This window comes from Schistocerca piceifrons, chromosome X (assembly GCF_021461385.2).
Source record: "Schistocerca piceifrons isolate TAMUIC-IGC-003096 chromosome X, iqSchPice1.1, whole genome shotgun sequence".
Classification (NCBI taxonomy): domain Eukaryota; kingdom Metazoa; phylum Arthropoda; class Insecta; order Orthoptera; family Acrididae; genus Schistocerca; species Schistocerca piceifrons.
In genome coordinates, this window is record NC_060149.1 from 881,050,666 (window position 1) to 881,071,169 (window position 20,504).

The window sequence follows — 20,504 nt, forward strand, 5'->3', positions numbered from 1 at the left end:
TTTCTCATTTTAGTGTAATTTTCCTTGTCCCTATCACTGTTATGAGATTTGTCTTTCATAATCATCAGTAGTATTCTGAGTTTGTTAAGTTGTGGAGTGTAAAACTTGTTACTATTTTGTTGCTTATGAGTAATATTACTCTGGTACCTTTTGGTTACCAAGGGGCACGTCATTTCTACTATATGCTTGATCTCTGTCAGGAAAATGGAAAAACGTTTATTAATTGTTTTCTTGTTATCCATTACATGAGTCCAATCCATTTCTTTTAACTGGTTTATCATTTTGTTTACATTGGATTCACCTAGAATTCTATATGTCACTTCTCTCTCTGTAGAACTGAAGGCTGACTTTTCTATTTGAAGCCATAGCCTTGCGTGATTCAGTGAATGGAAATGTAAGGGAAAGCAGTTCTACAAATTCACACTATTATTGGTTATCCATGACAGTGAGCACCACAAAGTATTGGCCTCGACACTATAATCACTATAATGCCTACTACACTGGGAGCACAAAGGACAAGAATATAAAAGAGGAAGAATTAATTTTTGTTGTCAGGTGATAAAACATAATGTAACCCCTGCCATGAAGTGATCTGCTCAAAAACTGAAAATTCAGGAAATTTAATAGGGTGATTCTGTATAAAAGACAAATCATCACAAGTTGGAGCATTTATGGTAGCAAACTTTAATAGCTACAGGTAGTGTATTAAAAAAATACATGACAAATAACATGTTTGTATAAGAAATAATTGATTAATGAAAGCTGTTATTTGGATTAGTTAAAATTCTACAATAAATCAGTGAACTACAGTTTCATTACCACCCTAAAAGAAAGACATCATCCATTACAATGCTACAGCACACAGCTCGATAGCATGCTAAAATGTAGTACATAGCATGTTGTCTTCTGATGGGTGTTTACCGTATTTACTCGAATCTAAGCCGCACTCGAATCTAAGCTGCACCTGAAAAATGAGACTCGAAATAAAGTAAAAAAAAATTTCCCGAATCTAAGCCGCACCTGAAATTTGAGACTCGAAAATCAAGGGGCGAGCAAAGTTTTAGGCCGCACCTCCAAATCGAAACAAAGTTGGTCCATTGTAATATGAGACACAATTTAGGTCGAATGAATGACGATACAGCTACAGTAGTTTGGTTCAAGTCGTAAGCTTAGCAGTTAAGCTTTACCAGGTAGCCATTGCTATGCGACAGGCGCTCCGTCAGTATTTATACGGGTACCCTTCCTTTTTCACATGCTTCGTCTGGTTTGAATCGATTGCTTATTTTGCTTTGATCTGATAAGTGGCGTTTTCTTTGTTATAGGTGTTTACGCCACTCTAAGCTGAAAATGCATTACCGTACTGTGTCATGCACTGTTTGTTGCATTCTGATAGTGCGTGTTTACGGCCTGTTGCCGCTCGCGGCATGGCTTGCTTTTGTGCATGCTGCCGCCGCTTACAATTTTTTTTTAAAAAAAAAAAAAAAAAAAGAGAGAGAGAGAGGAATCGTCTCATTAGCGAAACAATGGCAAGAGACTGCTATTTGTTGCTACTTACACTGCTGCTTTCTTTGATAATGATCAACAAGAACCAAATAATAGACTGCGTATGATAGAACATGTTCTGAACGAGAGTTAGGCGAAAATTTTTCTCAGTTTGAAAATCTTTGCGGCCGCTTCTTTAGTACATCAAATTCTGCACAGAAATTAGTCATCTTAGATTTAAAAATGTAGTCAGTTGCTGCGCTTCATTTCTGACTGTATCACTATTAGGCATAAAAATAATACGAATATAAACATGACACGATACGTATATTCTTCCGCGTTTGCTGTTGTCTCGCTCTAGTTTTGTAGTTTATTAGGCAGACAGGATTTAAATGAGATAGCAGCAAACATGAAAGAATACATGGCAAAATGTTTATATTCGATTATTCTTATGGTGAAGAGAATACTGCATGTGATTCACATTTCATCAGGTTCCTATTAGCAACCATCTCTTCTCACAGGTAGGAAAAAATTCAGAACATAGAGTTGGCCATATTGACAAACATCCCAAACAGTCTTGCCAGTCGTATTTTTGTAGTACATTGAAATTCTGCCTCATTTGAAGATGAACAATATGGAATTTGTATTTACTTCGTTGGATAATGTATGAAAATGGTAGAAACTCGGGACGGAGAAAAAAAGCTCGTCTTCCACCTTTTTTTAAAATTTATTTATTGACGCAGAGGTTTTGGCGCCAGTATTTATCTTTGTGTCTACAAAGCATGCCTGTGTAGCGCTACATATATTCGACGGCAGAAGTTAGTTGTGGAGGCACCTACTAACATTTTTCAGAACTTCCGCTTGCTTTGCACTCGATTCTAAGCCGCAGGCGGTTTTTTGGATTACAAAAACAGGAAAAAAAGTGCGGCTTAGATTCGAGTAAATATGGTAGCTTCGTCACAAAATAGCTGGAATGACACATTATTGTATCCAGTGAGACTCTAGTAGTCTTGTGGTGGTTTCATTTTGAACATAATGGTTTATGTGAGCTGTAAACAGCACGCACACAACACAGTGAAAGTTGACCTGCCATTTCTTTACTAGAAACATAAAGTAAACAGGTTACACACACATCTGCTTTATTACATTATTATGAGAACTATGGAACACAATCACTGTAGAAAATTGTTTTCAGCCACTTTCATACTCAAGGTGTAAGACTTGTCACATCAAAACAGGTGGCATATTTGATGATGCCACACTCAGAAAAAAGAAACTTGGTGATATTAGATCCCAGTGTTGTTAATTCCAGTTATTAGTGGCTGAAGAGACAACAAACTTCTGACAAAGTAGAAACTGCCCACACTAGGAATAAACACAACAAGATTTATTTATTATTATAACAAGACATTGCAACATTCTCCTGACTTAATTGTATAATAGCATGTCATATTTTCAGTAATGTGCTGCTATTTGTTGCCCAGAATTCTTAGCTCCCCATTACCAGCATACTACATTATCTGCTGCCTCTCCCCCATATCACTATAAAGCAATCTCTGCACATTTTGTCCACTAATACTTCTACCGCACACTGTGTATCAGAGTTTTTTTAATGCAAAGTTAAACTGTCCATTGTTTCACTATTGTACCTCTAAAGTTAGAGAAATGAATTCCTTAACAATTAACTTGGAGTTTTACGTAGGTACAATCTGTAGATAATGCTTTGCCAGCTTACAGTGCCATTAAATTGCAGTTAGTTATTTAACTTATGTGTAAATAAATGGTGGAGCTAATCAGAACTTAAACTTACCCCAAGTGCAAATCAAAGAGACAAATTTGCCTCGAGATAGGGTACTACTGGCTCTTGCATGACTGACTTCATCCATAAAGGCTTCATTACAAATAATTTCAGGCAAATTTTCAGACTTCCCACATCTAAAACTGGATGTTCAAAAACATAAATTTACCTTGATTAACTTCTGAATCTTTACTTTCTGAAGATTGTCCTCCACATTCACTCCCAGAGGCTCCAGACATTTCCACCACAGGAACTATTGTAATAAGGTTTGAGTTGTTTCTAAAATTCTGGTTTGAGTTGCCTCTGAAATTCTGGTTTGAGTTACCTCTGAAATTCTGAAAAACAAAATTCATGTTTATAACAACTGGGAATTGCTAATATAGTTCAGATAATATTAAACTGCTTGCACAAGTTAGAGTTATGCATATGATCACTCTGCAGATGGTCATTTTATGTCTATACTCATTTGGATAAATATTTACATCAGTTATGTCTTCACATGCAGGTATTATATCTGGTAAAGAATTCTGGAGAGACATTTCAATAAAATCCACCCTAGCTATATGCATTTGGTAACATTTCCAAACTATTTTATCTGTTTGTTTCATAATATTGCAACTTTCATCAATTTTAATTTAGTCAAAACTTTAAGACTGACTAAAATATAAGCCACACCACTACCTTCTGTAGACAAGCTATTGAGGCCCATAGGTATGTAGCAAAATGTGTGGAATGAGTTTGCACAGGAGTCAGATCTGCAGAGCTTAGGTGATGTATTTCCAATAAAATATAGGAGTTTGGCTCTGTTCCCTGGTATGCCCATTACTATTAATTTACTATTAGGGAGCAGCAATTTACAAACATATGTTTCCACATTTTTGTCTAAGCAAAAACATACTGATCTTCATATTTTTGAACCAGTGGTTACTTTTACAAAGAACATTATTTAAAGTAATTACCCCTTTCTTCCATATTTCACATTGACAAAGGTGACAAATATTCAGGAGTACAGTTCAAATAAGCATGCAATAATTCTAATTTAGGTTTTCCACATTTCCCTAAATCACAAATGCCAGTCTGGTTTCTAAAAAGCTACAATTGGTTTCCTGTTTCATCCTTGTTCTCTTCAGTTTCCATCTTTAATTACATCTACATTAGTAGGATGTTTGACCCTAAACTTCTGACTCTACTTTCACATTTCTCCTAAGGAAATATGCTGCTATTACATAGTTCTCTTCACAGTAAAAATTCACTATCACAAAACTTCTGAACAAATATTTGCAGAGAAGTGTTGTGATAGCAAATGTTTGCAGTGATGTTATTGTGGGACAGTTCTCATGCACTAACGGAAAGAGAAGATTGCTATTCAAAACACCATAAAATCATTCAGATGAACATTACCCTGGATGAAGTTTTAAGTCTCAAAAACATTGCACAACATCAGAAAATTAAACTGAGAGATTATGTCATACAATCTGTTGCTTTTATAGCGTTACCTACATCTGGTATCTGGTTCAGCAGAAGCTGAATGCCGACTGGAGGCAATGGATCTAGATGGCCGTTAGAGGGTACAGTCTTACCACAGCGCTGCACTCACAGCATTAGGCCCCACTCATCCCGCCACGTGAATACGCTGGCCAGTAGCATTCCTCATCGGTGATGAAAATATGGCTGCCCAGCAAAATGTCAGTCAGTTCTGTACTCATGTCTGATATTATTGGTTACTATCATTGTTATACTACAGACTACTGGATAACAACCTCAGTTGGTACTTGGTCTTTCTATCCGGTCGCCATTCGGATTGTCTCTCTCTTTGCTCTTGGTCTGTTGACATTGTTGTGACGAAGATTTCCACTTTACACTTCATTGTTTACATAGGTTGCTTTGATCTTGTCCTTGTTTGTGTCTCCTGTCTGCCCTAGTTAGCTTGGATGTCATTTGGTGTCATGTTCTCTTCTGCAGGTGGCCCTTCCACCTTGCAGCTTCATGTGTTCCTCTCCTGGGTTCTGATGCATGTGTTGATATCCAGCTACTTGTAGATATAACATTGGCAATGAGGAAAAAGGAAGTTGTTTGGTGGCTTGGACACTAAATTGGTTTGCCTGCTGGAGCAATGGCAGCAGCTAATGCAACAGCTGCAGCTTCAGATAGACTTTTTACAAAATTCACTTCAGCTTCAGGCAAACTTCAAGCACACAAGGCCACTTTGCTGCAGTCCTCACATGCCCCTGCAGTCAATGCCCCCATTCTTCCTCCATTGTTTCCACCTCTCAGTGATGATACGGACAACCAGGACACACCTTTGCATTGAATGAAGCAACATTTCATAGCTCTTCAAGTCATGGATGATTCGTTGCAGCAATCGTTACTTCTGTCTTGGGCATCACCGGACACATTTCTTTTGCCCGAAAACTGGCACCTCTGTCTAATCTCGTCACACCCTCCTTGCAGGAGATATGCATTCTGTTCAGTAATTATTATTATTCACGGAGAAATCATGTAGTTGCCTCCAGGCTTGAGTTTCACCAATAACATAAGCAGCCTGCACAATCATACCGCTCCTGGGTCACTGACATGCAAATGTGATTTCACTTGCACCAGTGAAGTCTCTGCCTTCATACATGGAGTCCTTGATTTGTCATGTCATGGTTCAGCTGACATCCGATCCTGAGGTCCATACAGCAGTGCTGAAACTGGATAACCCATCATTGGAGGACACCTGGTGCACTGCACACTATTTGAGATCGCGTAGCCTACTAACAAACGATTCATGGAAAACCCACAAGTTGTGATTGTTAACAGGCCACCACACATTCCACCCTCATGTTGCAGCAGCATTGTGATTTACTGCTTTCCTATTTCTCTATGGCATCCAATCCTATGGTCGCCCTCATCAACAAACATGGGGACCACGCCTGCAGTGTTTTTTGGCTCACTCCCAAGTAGACTGTCCAGATTGCGGGGGGTCCCCACATGCAATTTGGCAAAGAGGAGTATATCCTCTCAATGTGTCGAAGTTGTCAACCTGTTCCCATCCCACCCCACAAGTGCAGTAGGGCACCATACACATGCTACATGCACTGCTGTCAGTGGTCCTCCCAGGTGACTCCTTCACACAGAAACTGTTTCTCACACTTTGCATTTTTCACCAGGACATCTATTTCCAAGTGGACACAGAGGCCTTTGTTTCTCCAATAAATCAGGCAATATGGGAACAGCTGGGCTCACTAGAGTTGTACCCACCCTCACAGCATTTGGTGGCCTATAGGGTGGTTCTACTCCTCTTTGTGGGCAACTCTCAGTCACTGCAACCTACAAAACATTATGCACCTTATCACATTACTTGTGGTCAACCACCCATCTGCTACCAATATTTTCGATTTTAACACCTTTGCATCATTAGGGTTTTCTATTTCTGATGAAGTCAAGGTCGTGTCAATCATAGCTCCTTTCCAGGAACTGGATGATCTCTGTACTGCACTTGCATCTCTATTTTAGCCAGACTTAGGGTGTGCCTCAGACTTTTAGATGCACATCACCCTTGAGCCAGATGCAGTGGCTCACTTTTAATGCACCAGACCAATTCCGGTTACCTTATGTGTTGATGTAAATCAGGAGCTAGATCATCTCCAGGCTACTGGGGTTACTGAGCCAGTGAAATCTAGTGCATGGGTCACTCCCCTAATTATCATGAGGAAGCCCACAGTTTCTCTCAGACTGCATGAAGATTTCAAGGCTACAATCAATGCTCAATCACAGGCGGAAACATATCCTATCCCCTGGCCAGAAGACCTCCTCACCAAACTTGTTAGAGGAGAAGATTGTCCTTAGCGATGCTTACCTCCAGTTATATCTGTATATACGAGGGCAGTTCAATAAGTAACGCAACACATTTTTTTTTCTCGGCCAATTTTGGTTGAAAAAACCGGAAATTTCTTGTGGAATATTTTCAAACATTCCCGCTTCGTCTCGTATAGTTTCATTGACTTCTGACAGGTGGCAGCGCTGTACGGAGCTGTTAAAATGGCGTCTGTAACGGATATGCGTTGCAAACAACGGGCAGTGATCGAGTTTCTTTTGGCGGAAAACCAGGGCATCTCAGATATTCATAGGCGCTTGCAGAATGTCTACGGTGATCTGGCAGTGGACAAAAGCACGGTGAGTCGTTGGGCAAAGCGTGTGTCATCATCGCCGCAAGGTCAAGCAAGACTGTCTGATCTCCCGCGTGCGGGCCGGCCGTGCACAGCTGTGACTCCTGCAATGGCGGAGCGTGCGAACACACTCGTTCGAGATGATCGACGGATCACCATCAAACAACTCAGTGCTCAACTTGACATCTCTGTTGGTAGTGCTGTCACAATTGTTCACCAGTTGGGATATTCAAAGGTTTGTTCCCGCTGGGTCCCTCGTTGTCTAACCGAACACCATAAAGAGCAAAGGAGAACCATCTGTGCGGAATTGCTTGCTCGTCATGTGGCTGAGGCTGACAATTTCTTGTCAAAGATTGTTACAGGCGATGAAACATGGGTTCATCACTTCGAACCTGAAACAAAACGGCAATCAATGGAGTGGCGCCACACCCACTCCCCTACCAAGAAAAAGTTTAAAGCCATACCCTCAGCCGGTAAAGTCATGGTTACAGTCTTCTGGGATGCTGAAGGGGTTATTCTGTTCGATGTCCTTCCCCATGGTCAAACGATCAGCTCTGAAGTGTATTGTGCTACTCTTCAGAAATTGAAGAAACGACTTCAGCGTGTTCGTAGGCACAAAAATCTGAACGAACTTCTCCTTCTTCATGACAACGCAAGACCTCACACAAGTCTTCGCACCCGAGAGGAGCTCACAAAACTTCAGTGGACTGTTCTTCCTCATGCACCCTACAGCCCCGATCTCGCACCGTCGGATTTCCATACGTTTGGCCCAATGAAGGACGCAATCCATGGGAGACACTACGCGGATGATGAAGAAGTTATTGATGCAGTACGACGTTGGCTCCGACATCGACCAGTGGAATGGTACCGTGCAGGCATACAGGCCCTCATTTCGAGGTGGCGTAAGGCCGTAGCATTGAATGGAGATTACATTGAAAAATAGTGTTGCGTAGCTAAAAGATTGGGGAATAACCTGGTGTATTTCAATGCTGAATAAAACAACCCCTGTTTCAGAAAAAAAATGTGTTGCATTACTTATTGAACTGCCCTCGTATACTCCAGAAGAGACTGTATGGTGTGTGGTAGAGGGTACCCTCTAACACTAATAGTCATTTCCTTTCCTGTTCCACTCGCAAATAGAGCAAGCGAGGGACAACTGTCTGTATGCCTCTCTACAAGCCCCAATTCTTCTTATCTTCATAGCCCTTAAGTGTAATTTAGGCTTACAGCAATAAAATCATTCTGCAGTCAGTTTCAAATGCTGGTTCTCTAAATTTTCTCATTAGTGGTTCTTGGAAAGAATGTCACCTTCCCTTCAGGGATCCCCATTTGAGTTCCTAAAGCATCTTCATAGTACCTGCATGACGTTCAAACTTACTGGTAACAAACCTAGCAGCCCACCTCTGAACTGCTTCGATGTCTGACTTTAACCTGACCTGGTGCAGATCCCATACATTTGAGCATTACTCATGAGTAGGCTGTACTCAAATGTTCAAATTTGTGTGAATTCCTACTGGACCAAACTGCTGAGGTCATCGGTCCCTAGAATTACACACTACTTAAAATAACTTGTGCTAAAAACAACACACACACCCATGCCTGAGGGAGGATTCGAAACTCTGGCGGGGGGGGCCACACAATCCGTGACAGGGTGCCTCAAAACATTCAACCATTACGTGCAGCTGGGCTGTGCTATTGACCTATATGTGGTCTCCTTTACGCATTAACCACACTTTCCTAAAATTCTCCAATAAATCGAGGTTCACCATTTGCCTTCCCTATGACAATCCTTACTTGTTTGTTCCATTTCATATCGTTTTGCTGGTCAAACAATGGTATGTTTGTACAATTCTCCCACGTGAATGATTTCTTAAACACGAAATTTAAAGCTTTGGCTTTCCTTTTGCTATCTTCTACTACCACACCAGACCAGTCAACAGGTGACTTGAGAGAAGCTTTAAACCCATTTATCAATTTTACGTAGGACCAAAATTTTCTCAGGTTCTTGGCAAGATCTTTTGCTAAGATATGATAGCAGTAGCTGTTTATGCTTGACGCACTGATCTTTTTACAGAAGCATGAATCTCTACTAACTTTTTCGTGTCACCATTTGCGTGTTCTCTTTCGAACCGAGACTGCAACAGCCTTCGCTTCTTCAGCAGTTTCCAAATTTCACTGTTAAACTGTGGTGGGTCTTTCCCATCCTTAATCCACTTACACGGCACACACTTCTCCAGAGCACAATTAACAATCCATTTAAAGTTTGCCCATTATTCCTCTATGTTCGCCACACTGGAACTAAATGTGGTCAATTCACTGTCTAAGGGGATGTTAACAACTGCTTATTTGCTCTTTCTAACAGAAATACTCTCCTAGCCTTTTTGATTTATTTATTAACTTTAGTAAACATAGTCACTACAATGACATCATGGTCAGTAACCTCTGTGTCTATAGTGATGCTATTAATAAGGTCAAGCCTGTTTGTAGCTACCAGGTCTAAATTAATTCCACTGCACGTGGGCTATCGAACTAGCCACTCAAGACAGTTTTCGGAAAACTGTGTTCAGAAGTACTTCACAAGACTGACTGACGGTACCACCTGCAATGAATTCACAGATGTTGCTATCTATACTCGGTAGGTTTAAGTCACCACATGCTAATACTGCATAAATTGAGTATTCCTGTGCTACTGACCATATACTATCTTTGAATGACTCTAAAACTGCCACAGCAGGATCCTGTGGCCATTAAAAACATCCATCACTTAACCCTTAGTTGAGGAATCACAGAACATTGTTGTCATTAATATGCCTTTTGGTTTGTGGCAAGTACAAGCAGCTCCCATTTGGAATAGCCTTGACCTGCACAATTTTCTGAAGGTTTCTGGAACAGATGACATAGCATATTCTGGCTTGCGTGAATTACTTGGATGGTCTCATTTTCACAGGACTCTATATCTGCAAAATCTCTGTATACTTTTTACAACCCTGTCAGATGTAGGCTTGCATTGTCATTTAGAGAAGTGTAGGTCTTTTCAGTCAGAAGTGGAGTAAGTGGGGCACTGGCTCACAATAAAGACCAACTGATTGGAATGTCACTGCAACAGTCTCCTTACCCCACCTGACAAACTTACCTGAATTGCAGATTTTGTGGGTAAAATCAACAATTATTCCATGTTCTTACCCCACACAACTCAACAATGCACAATTCCTCAATCAGCTGCATAAAAGGTGTGTGCTTTACAACTGGACCCCTGCCTGCGACTGGGCTTTTACACAATTGAAAATTATGTTTAAATCTGCCCCTTGCCTCACACCACACTCTCCCGCTCACCCATTGGTTGTTGCAATCTATGCATCCATGTATAGCATCAGTGTAGTCTTCACACACACAGGAATGGGGATGGCTGGGAGCAGCTCGGTTAGTAGCATATGCGTCAAAGACACTGACCATTGCACAGCGAAACTATTCCCAGATTGAATACGGGGCACTGGCAATAGTGTTCATTGACAAAGAAAGTTCATTTCCATCTTTTTGGGCCACAGTTCTCCCTAATTACATAACACAAGCCATTGGTGGCATTATTTGATCCACGTTTCAGTCTCATGGAGCATAGCCCAATGCCTCCAGTGCTGGGCATTATTCCTGAGTGTATACAATTATATCATACAGTACAAGTCCACAGCACTACATTCCAATGCCAACACATTGTCAAATCTACCCACTAGCCCTGGCCCTGATTTTGACTAATAAAGGTCCTCTGCTTCGACATCAATACTGACCAGCAACATACATTGGACGGTTTCCCTATTACGGCCGCTCATGGCACCGCTGACATGCTCCAGGACCACACCTTGCACTTTGCCCTCTACTGCGTGACCCATGGCTGGCCAACTAACTTCACCCACCAGTTGTTAAATTATTTCAGCTCCCGGAAACATATTTCTCACAGACACTCGATTGTCGATGATGTAATTCTTTTGGATACTGAGACAGACATGCATCAGTTGGTCATCTCGGCAGACTTGTGCAAACAGGTTGCTGTACTGGGAACACTGAAGGATGTCTCGCCTGAAGGTGCTATACCTCGCTGACATGAGTGCTGGCTGGAAATCGACAGCAACATTGAAGCAATGGTCCAGGGTTGAAGATTAATGAGGCTGCTCATTCAGAATGGTTGCTCAAAGTACCCATATGTTGTACGTGTGGCATCCACCATGACTAATGCCAGCCTCACTTAACCATCTTCACTCAGGTTTTGGGCATCAAAGTGTTGCCTCACACGGTTTCCGATGATGGGGTCTATTCACGGCATCTGCCTTCAAATGGCATAAAACGTATCTGCAGCCATCTGTTCCAGTCTTCCTCAAATGGTGAAGCAGAATGTTTTGTTCAGACCTTTCAGCAGCAAATGAAGGAAGCTGTCAAATTGTCTGTTACTATGTCTACTCTCACCACGTTTTTAACACTTATCGAAGCATGCCGATTAACAATCATAGCCACACCAAGTTCCTCCACAAGCTACAACCATGGATCCTGCTACATCTTCAGAGCCCAGACACTGCCCCAGTGATATGCACCTGGCACAGCTGTGTGGGCCCAATCCCGTGGGAGAGTACTGAGCCTTGGACACCAGAAATGGTGGTGGACACCCATTGGGAGCATGTTACATCAGTCCAAACACAGAAGAGGCTCAAGTGAGGCCAATACAACCAGTTCCAACCTCAAATGCATGCATTGCACCTACCACCACCTCTTCCACCACTGTCTGGCAACAATGTTGCCTCATGGCCAGCATTTGTGGCAGCAGTCTATGACCCTTGCACCAACAATCATTTCCACATCCACTCACTGGTGGAACCCTATGGCATGCTCATTGGTAGCAATGTCCTAATAGATGCTGCTAAAATTCCTCCCTGCACACAGCCATCAGCCAAAGGGACCGGGCCTTCCCCTGCCTCCATTCCACCCTCACAGCACAGTCCAGGGCATTTCTGCCCGTATGTACCTTTTTTGGAGGGGAAGGAAATGGAAGGTCTGGTATCCAGCTCTGTTGAAACTGAATGTCTGCTGGAGGTAATGGACCTAGATGGCCAATAGAGGGCACAGTCTAGTTGTGGTGCTGTGCTCATAGCATGAGAGCACTACTAATCTCACCACATGAATACACTTGCCAATAGTGTCCCCGGAGGCCGATATAAATACAGCTACCCAGCAAATTGTCAGTCAGTTCTGTACTCAGATCTGGTATTGCTGTGGTATTATTGTTACTAGCATCACTGTGCTATGGATTATTGGATAATGACCTTGCTCGGCACCTGGTCTTCCTCTCTGGTTGCAATTCGGACTGTCTCCGTCTTTGATCCTGGCCTGTTGACATTGTTGTGGTAAAGATTGCCACTTTCCATTTCATTGTTTACATAGGGTGCTTTGGTCTTGGCCTTGTCAATTGCTGGAGATAAGAGGGAGCTTTCTATATGCTGCAATTAAATGTTCAGTCATTTTCCAAATGGCATAAAATGTCTAAGAAATAGCTATATTAGCTTTTTGACAAGTACTCTTCCAGAAAAAAGTAATTACTTACAAACTTGTAGCATTATATAAATGCTCACAACTGCAATCAAACTTAGGTATTTTTTCTATTAAGTACACAATTGTATAAAAGAGCAAAATACACATATGCAAAAAATGAATTTTGTTAAATAGCCTGTAGACAGTTTGGTTTCATATTTTCAGAATCTGCAATGATACTAAATGCTAGAACACTGAATACAAAATCAATATTTCTGATTACCTTTTTCATTGATTTGCCATTATAGCAGTTAGTTCGAATTCCTTGGCCCTTAAAAATAAACTTCTTATTGACCTTCTTAAACTTCCTGACAACTTTAGGAACTGCTTTTGCAGTCCGCAATGATTTAAGAGCAGCAAGCCGTAGTTTTTCTAAGTCATCTTCATTTTCCTCCTGGAAAGATAAAGAAAGAGAAGAAGTGCAATTAATTATGAGGCAACAATTAAAATTATGATTTATTTTTGTTGATTTAAGTTATGCAGACACAAGCCATAATGATGAAGCACACTGTTCTGCTATGTTATCACACATAAAAAAAAATTAAAAAAATCTGTGGGGACTCAGTTCAAACATTCTGGGAACAACAGCACTGACTTTGATTTAATCATCAGCTAAGTATTACTCAATTTATGATTCCACTTAGTGAATGTTCAGCTTTGAGAAGCCATATTCTTTTTATTTGGTATGCTTCTGCTTACAGCCTGTTAAATGGCTCCCTCTGCTAACCAACATCATTCTATGGGACATATAAAGATAGAAAGTGCTCATGCAGTCATGAACAAGACTGCATTAGAACCAGTTTCTCCTCACACTTGATATAAACCAGCAAGATTCTACAAGGTAGCTGAAATGTTGTCAACCAGTCTGGAGAATCCCCCATGAGCCTGTTAACAAACAATTTCAATCCTGCAGCTGCCTGGAAATCAGGGGTCATCTCCACCCTGAGCAAAGCCCTTTGAGAGTCAAAACCCCTAGTATTAAACCTGGAGTTTGAATATTTCTCACACCACCTGAAGCAAACGTAATGAAATTAGATGTGGCACAGGAAGAACACGTGTCACACTCCAAGCTGTAACTGAAGTTTAAAGTGGTGCAGACAATATCAAATACCATTCAGGACTACCTCTTGTACGTTTTCACTGGATCCCTAGACGAACTGCATCAGGCTGGTTCTAAAGCTATTGCGTGGTTGGAAAACCTGTCAATGATCTTAAGTTTTGGTTTTGTTTGTTATACTGCTTGTTTATAATTTTCTGTTTGTAATTTATAGTGTGCTTGTGATTACTCAACAGCATCAAATGCTAAATAATAATAATAATAATAATAAAACAAAAACTACACACATCATCTATTTTAATTAAATCCTGACTTCCTTTTTGCTTGTATTGCCATCATTCAAATTTTCATGACTGACTGGTGCTAATGGTATTTAGCAGTTTAAGTCAGATTTGGACTGCCAATGACATTAATGAATGTGACAAACTTTGTAAGCTCTTCCTATTAGGGTACATTCACATGATTCAGTGGTCCATTCCCAACTTTTTGGGACTGACTGATGGATAATATAATTCTCATGCACCTCCAAATTTCCAGAAGTATACTTTAACTGAAGGGCTTATTTCAATAGTTGGTACAAGTCTATTACCTCCACTTTTCTGCCTATAATGCTTCTGAAATTAATGATCCAAACAAACAGAGAGAAAGGTTCATATCTAGCAAGAGGCCATATGCTTGAATATTTCTCGTATCTCAACTGCAGATCTTTCAGCACTCATTTAACTTTAGGACTCTATCTCACAATGAACAAAAATGGACTTGTACCACTACTGAAATAAGCCCTTCAACTATTGCTTTAATATATGCAACATTTTATTCTCCTTATTCTTCTGCCTATTTTCCAACGTGGGGGGAGGGGGGGGGGGGGGAGCAGGGCAGAGAGGGAGGGGCTGGGAATATGGAGTGATACACAGGAATACTATACGGCTCCACAACTGCTGTAGATTGAAATTTCCATGTATGTAGCTGCAAGGCAAAAGGTATTGATTAGCAGTCTATCTCCAAGGAAAATCTGTTGCAGTTAGCCTATAGGTTGAAACTACAAGTGCCTGTACCTAAGTATGCCACACTGTCACCTACAGTGAACAGTCATCTTGAAGAATGGCTGCAGGCTTTCACCAAAGTGATAAGGATTGTGTAAGGCCACACACGCAACTTGCAATGGATCCAAATGCCACCATCATGCAGTTGTGTTGGAATGTTAGTAGGTGAAGAATGCTGTTGTTAGCAAAAGAAATAGCTATGTACAAGTGCTACATAGGACACCAAACATGTACAACAGGCAAAGATGATGAAAACAAGGCCCAAGTGGCAAAAAGAACAGGTTGGCGCTTCAGTGAGTCTTCTTTTCTCATCATTTAAAGACAACTGACAGTGTAGAACTGATATCTCAAAAGCTGACACAAAGCATTCCACTGTCACCTAACCTTGCCTTGTCATGCAGATGCACTGATATGTTGAACATTATGACTCACGCCACCTGGTGGTGGTCAGAACAAGTTTAGATGAATCACAGTTCAGTGTACAGAGGGATTCTGGTGTTTTGACATGTGAAGGACAAAGAAGAGATAAACATGAACAAAACTTATTGCAACGTGACAATTACAGTGGATACCGATTCATGGTCTGGGTCACTTGTCATGAAGAATGTAAGAAAACCACCGCATATATTTGTAATGGAGTTGGTCATAGTGGAAAATTCCTTTATCAAGATAGGAATATGTTTGGCTTTCTAGTGGTCTATGGTGTGGTGTACCTCATTTCATTTTCAACACTCACCCCAGTACAATTACTTATGTTGGTGAGGCACAGGAGGGCAAAGGCATCACACAAATTGAGTGGCATGGGTATTATCTGGACCTTAATCTAGAGACCATGCCAGGGACCATGTTAATCATTTAGCACAGAGGCTTTGATCACCTCACACCCTAAAAAATATCAAAGCTGGAGGAATGTAAAAACATTCCAACTAAAATTCTGAACAGCCTCAAGTTGTGCACCAATAAATACAGAGGTTGTCCACAATGGACATATTCCTCACTGTTATCTTAACATGCACAAGGAAAGAATAACTCTTACTATAGCACAATACTACTTTGAATTTGGCTTTTTGTTTTTATTTGTCCTTTATCCACGGGAGTTTCTGCCATAATGAGTAGAAAATGGTACAATCTCAATAAGTTCACATGATCTTTTTTTATGCTCAGCATCCAAAGAACAAGACAATATGATTTTTTCTTGAAAACAGACATGCAGCTCATAAAGTTTTTTCAGTGTGGGTTTTTGTAAGATTGCTATAAACATAGGTTTGCTTTCTTTAAAATATCTTCTATGATATGTTGTAGGGTAAGTATTGCCTGACATTTTCCTATATTTATATGGAAGCCAAACTGATAACCCCAAAGTTTGGCATCTACCAGTTTCCATTCTTCTGTAAATAATTCATGCCAAAATTTTGCAACCATGATTTCTTAAACTGATGATTCAGAAATATTCACACCTGTCATCTTAGCAATTGGGATTATTATATTCTTCCTTAACTATGACGGTATTTCACACGTTTCATGTATCTTACATACCACATGAAACGGTTTTCTCAACACTCATTAATACAAAGAGACTGTCATCTACTCCAGGGCCTTGTTCTCACTCACTTCTTTTAGGGTTGTGTCGAACTCTTCTTGTAGCACCAAATCTCCCATCTCACCTTCATTTATTTTCTCTTCCCTTTCTATACCACTGTCTTCATTTTCCTTGTATAGGTCTTCTATACATTTCTATCACCTTTTAGTTCTCCCTTCTTTGCTTACAAGGGAACTCCCCATCGCACCCCCTCAGATTTAGTGTAAGAAGATTCAGTGGACAGCCCATCAAAAACTGAACCCAAGTTGAGCATGTAAACAGGAAGGTGTACTGAACTGTGAAAAAAAGCAAAATAGAAACAGTGAATAGTCTAAGAACAAGAAGTGCAATAAAGAACAGCCTGAAACTGTAATGGCATCGTGGGTAAGTGGTCATGGTGTTGGACAGCCAATCGGTCAACCTCTGTTCCAAAATCCCTCATGCCATTTATATATTTTGCCACAACATTACGAAATGTCCATCCGGTCATTGAAATTCTTCCTGCAGTCTTGGCAGTTGTAATACTATACATTGGTTATAGAATATGAGTCATGTGGTTAGAATTTGTTACCGTTGTAAGTAAGTGTGATGAATAGTGAGAGCAGGCAAGATACCACATAGACATCTCACACAAATGAAAGCAATAAATAAACGGGTGTGACCTATGTTACAACAAAGGATTTCAAGAGTCCAGACTTCCGGAACAGAACACAACTTCGAAAACATTAACAACATATATTTTGACAGAGTACATAGAAAAATGTGTGACTGTGAAACTATTGCATTCATTTGTTGCAGCTTATGTGACAAACTATTCTGTCTTTATCATTTCCTTGGGAGTGATTACATTCACATTCATACGAAGTCCTAAATCAGGCAAGGAGGCATACCTCACTTAACAGTTGTACAAATTAGGTGGGTTGATCTGAGATTCATATCGTTTGACACACATACTGTCACTAATGCCTTGTACGACACACCAGACATGTTTTCCAGTGGAGGATTTGGTTAATTTGTTGCTTTGTCATCAAACATCTGCGGTTCCTATTCGAAAGCCACTTCCTTTTGGCTGGTAATAGAGTAGTTGTGCAGAATCAACTGTCATTATACACTCCTGGAAATGGAAAAAAGAACACATTGACACCGGTGTGTCAGGCCCACCGTACTTGCTCCGGACACTGCGAGAGGGCTGTACAAGCAATGATCACACGCACGGCACAGCGGACACACCAGGAACCGCGGTGTTGGCCGTCGAATGGCGCTAGCTGCGCAGCATTTGTGCACCGCCGCCGTCAGTGTCAGCCAGTTTGCCATGGCATACGGAGCTCCATCGCAGTCTTTAACACTGGTAGCATGCCGCGACAGCGTGGACGTGAACCGTATGTGCAGTTGACGGACTTTGAGCGAGGGCGTATAGTGGGCATGCGGGAGGCCGGGTGGACGTACCGCCGAATTGCTCAACACGTGGGGCGTGAGGTCTCCACAGTACATCGATGTTGTCGCCAGTGGTCGGCGGAAGGTGCACGTGCCCGTCGACCTGGGACCGGACCGCAGCGACGCACGGATGCACGCCAAGACCGTAGGATCCTACGCAGTGCCGTAGGGGACCGCACCGCCACTTCCCAGCAAATTAGGGACACTGTTGCTCCTGGGGTATCGGCGAGGACCATTCGCAACCGTCTCCATGAAGCTGGGATACGGTCCCGCACACCGTTAGGCCGTCTTCCGCTCACGCCCCAACATCGTGCAGCCCGCCTCCAGTGGTGTCGCGACAGGCGTGAATGGAGGGACGAATGGAGACGTGTCGTCTTCAGCGATGAGAGTCGCTTCTGCCTTGGTGCCAATGATGGTCGTATGCGTGTTTGGCGCAGTGCAGGTGAGCGCCACAATCAGGACTGCATACGACCGAGGCACACACGGCCAACACCCAGCATCATGGTGTGGGGAGCGATCTCCTACACTGGCCGTACACCACTGGTGATCGTCGAGGGGACACTGAATAGTGCACAGTACATCCAAACCGTCATCGAACCCATCGTTCTACCATTCCTAGACCGGCAAGGGAACTTGCTATTCCAACAGGACAATGCACGTCCGCATGTATCCCGTGCCACCCAACGTGCTCTAGAAGGTGTAAGTCAACTACCCTGGCCAGCAAGATCTCCGGATCTGTCCCCCATTGAGCATGTTTGGGACTGGATGAAGCGTCGTCTCACACGGTCTGCACGTCCAGCACGAACGCTGGTCCAACTGAGGCGCCAGGTGGAAATGGCATGGCAAGCCGTTCCACAGGACTACATCCAGCATCTCTATGATCGTCTCCATGGGAGAATAGCAGCCTGCATTGCTGCGAAAGGTGGATATACACTTTAGTAGTGCCGACATTGTGCATGCTCTGTTGCCTGTGTCTATGTGCCTGTGGTTCTGTCAGTGTGATCATGTGATGTATCTGACCCCAGGAATGTGTCAATAAAGTTTCCCCTTCCTGGGACAATGAATTCACGGTGTTCTTATTTCAATTTCCAGGAGTGTAGGTCCCCACCTTAGACCTCACAGTTGCAAATGGATGTTACACCATGACATAGACAAAAATTTAAATAAAGTGAACAGCAAAAATAAATAAATAAAATTAAAAAAAAAATGGCATGACGGAGTTTGGAACATGGCTCACCCGCTTTGCAGTCCAACACCTTAACCATGATGCCATTTCTCTTTGCGGCTGCTCTACATTGCACTTCTTGTTCTTGGACCATTCACTGTTTCTATTTTGCTTTTTTTTTCAGAGTCCTGTACACCTTCTTCCTGTTTTCATGCTTGATCTGTGTTCAGTTTTTGATGGGCTGTGCACTGGGCCCCTCTTACCACTAAATCTGAGGGGGAGGGGCGTGTTGCAACGGGGAGTTTCCCTTGTTAGTATGGACTTGCCATTTGAGTTCTCGATATTCGTATAGTTGCTTTCATTTTCTCCAAAAGTCTCTCTAATTTTCCTGTAGGCAGCACTTATTTTTCCCTTGGTCATACAGGCTTCTACAGCAAGAAAAACTTTTCTGGGAATGTGAAATTTGGTAACATCAAATATAAATGTTAGGAAGTCTTTCTTGAAGGTATCTATCTTCAGTGTAGCACTGTAAAGAAGTGAAATGTGAATGGTAAACTGTTCAGAGAAGAAGAGAATAAAGCTCTTGAAATGTGGTGCTACAGAATAGTGCTGGAGATCAGATGGGAAGGTTGTAATACTAATGAAGAGGTACTGAATCGAACTGCGGAGAAAAGAGGAAGACTAAGGATCACACACAGTAAGCAGGTTCATGAACTAGCTATGCAGTGGTGAAGAGACTTGCTCAGGACGGACTGGTGTGGAGAGCTGCACCAAAGTGTCTTTGTACTGAAGACTACCACTACCATCATTACTGCCGTCACTGCCACTGCCACCACTGTGATATTTATAGCAAATTGCTGAATTGCAGAATAATTCACACTGCACATGTGTATACTTTCAAATATGTAAGTAAGTTAAACCCAAAATCACATAGTCAGCAACCAAAAATGAAAATGAAGAAATTTAGCATGCTGGATTTGAGAATCTCACCAATGGCTGATAAAAATTGAAATAGTATTTGTTTCAATAACAACATCAATGCTTGCTGTTATCAAAATGTAATTATGGTTGCCAATAACAAGAAAAAGTTATACCATACTAAAAAGAAAACTGAAGAATTTTTAATATGTTGATGCAATAAATGATAACACATCAATGTTGTTGATAATTTCAACAATTTCTAAAGTAATGAACTAGAATATAAGCTACTGATTTAAAGAATTG

At 41.5% G+C, this 20,504-nt stretch overlaps 1 protein-coding gene across 2 annotated transcripts in view; it reads right to left on the reverse strand.

Annotated features, from left to right (window-relative positions):
• The window catches only part of LOC124721466 (serine/arginine repetitive matrix protein 2-like), a 156,740-nt gene that overhangs the window by 103,565 nt on the left and 32,671 nt on the right, over positions 1-20,504 (reverse strand). For both annotated transcript variants that reach the window (XM_047246457.1, XM_047246456.1), the window contains exons 2-3: positions 13,226-13,396; positions 3,450-3,615 (exon numbers count right to left, since the gene is read on the reverse strand). In XM_047246457.1, the coding sequence (XP_047102413.1) occupies positions 3,450-3,615; positions 13,226-13,396 (337 nt within the window). The remainder of the gene's footprint in view (positions 1-3,449; positions 3,616-13,225; positions 13,397-20,504) is intronic.